At 42.6% G+C, this 1,497-nt stretch overlaps 1 protein-coding gene across 1 annotated transcript in view; it reads right to left on the minus strand.

Annotated features, from left to right (window-relative positions):
- Positions 1-1,497, minus strand: part of DYNLT3 (dynein light chain Tctex-type 3) — a 21,297-nt gene that overhangs the window by 5,614 nt on the left and 14,186 nt on the right. Inside the window, exon 2 of the mRNA XM_005424858.3 lies at positions 566-638. Within this exon, the coding sequence (XP_005424915.2) occupies positions 566-638 (73 nt within the window). The remainder of the gene's footprint in view (positions 1-565; positions 639-1,497) is intronic.

The raw sequence follows: 1,497 nt of genomic DNA on the forward strand, positions 1-1,497 counted from the left end.
TCATTAATCACTTTCTAGTTACTAGGTATTTAATTTAGACTATCAGACTACTCACTTTCATCCTATTCTTTCTCTGCAAAAAATGTATTTTAAAAGTTAGAACAAGGAGCTCATAGAGTGCAACCTCCCATACATGCCAAGGGTAACTCCCAAGTCTGATAATATTGTTGAAGGCCTTGTCCAGTCAAGTTTTAAAAATCTCTAAGCATGGAGACTCCACAAGCTATCCCTGCAAGCTCTCCAGTGATTAGCTTTTCTCCAGCTGGATAAAGGGGAAAAAATAAATTGGAGTGAATTTCCCTTGCAGCTTGTGACTGCCACCCTGACTCTTTCCATGTAATGCAAATCTGGCTCCCCTCTCATGTACCTTCTCCTCTTTAGGTAGTTGAAGACAGCAGTTGGATGAAGTTTAAAGCAGCTACAAGTTAAACTCTGTCTTTATATAAATACTAATTCTATGTAAGTTTATATTTATCTGGGACTGTCAAGGAAAATAACTGCTTTCACTACTGTGCAAGGTATGGTAAAGAATTTCTTTAAAACACAGCTGTTAGCTAAAACCTACCTCCTTAACTATGTTGTGGGCCTCATCAGCATTGAAGATCATCTGTAATAGAAGTGAATTATTATTATTATTTCTGTCAGAAAAGCACACAAATTATAGTTTTACTCTACAGCACACATAATGACAAGGCCTTGTGTCTGGTTATTTGCATTGTAGTCTGTTAGAATAATTTTAAAATCTTACATTTGTTTAAAATCCACACATTTGTTATTTAGCATTGTTTTTCTAGTGATGTTTGAGTGGGGCTAAAAAACTCAAGACTTCAGTGAACTTTGAAACAGGTACACTTTACGTTTTCTGTAAAGATTAAATTCCACCATGCCTGTGCTTGTCACAGGAATATTCTTCAGGAAAAAATAAATGACAATTTTTTTTTCTCAGGGTCTTAATCTGTGTTTTTACTGGAATCACAAACTTGCTAACCCACAGTTACATCTTGCTTCCCAAGGGCAACACACGGTTTTGCAAACCTACTATGTGAAAGACTGGTTTGCACAGTCATTATCTTACCCAAGCACCTTTCCCAAGCGCAGAAAAAGCTCGCAGGTTTTAATTCCTCCTATTTTCTACTCCTTCCTGCTCATGGGCACTTGGCTTGGCTCCCAATGGAACCGTGTGCCACCCGCCTCTGCACAGCCATGAACTCCAAACACTCGGGCAGGGGCAGAAACCTCCAGGGCATTCATGTTTAAGTTGCTTGGAGTTTTGGTTGATTTTTTAATGAAAACCGGTGGCCAGAGCCCTGAAGCGGCGTCTGGGGAGGGATCGGCTCCTCCGCTCGAGCAGGCAGGACCAGCCCGCGGCGCTGACCGGGCCCGGCACTTCCCGGGATTTTCCCCTGGAAATCGGTTTTTTCCCTGGAAAAATGGCCGCGGTCTGACAGCCCCAGCGGCTCCTTCCCGGAGGGAACATCCACCCCGCGGCCCCGGGCA

This window comes from Geospiza fortis, unplaced genomic scaffold (genome assembly GCF_000277835.1).
Source record: "Geospiza fortis unplaced genomic scaffold, GeoFor_1.0 scaffold20, whole genome shotgun sequence".
Lineage (NCBI taxonomy): Eukaryota > Metazoa > Chordata > Aves > Passeriformes > Thraupidae > Geospiza > Geospiza fortis.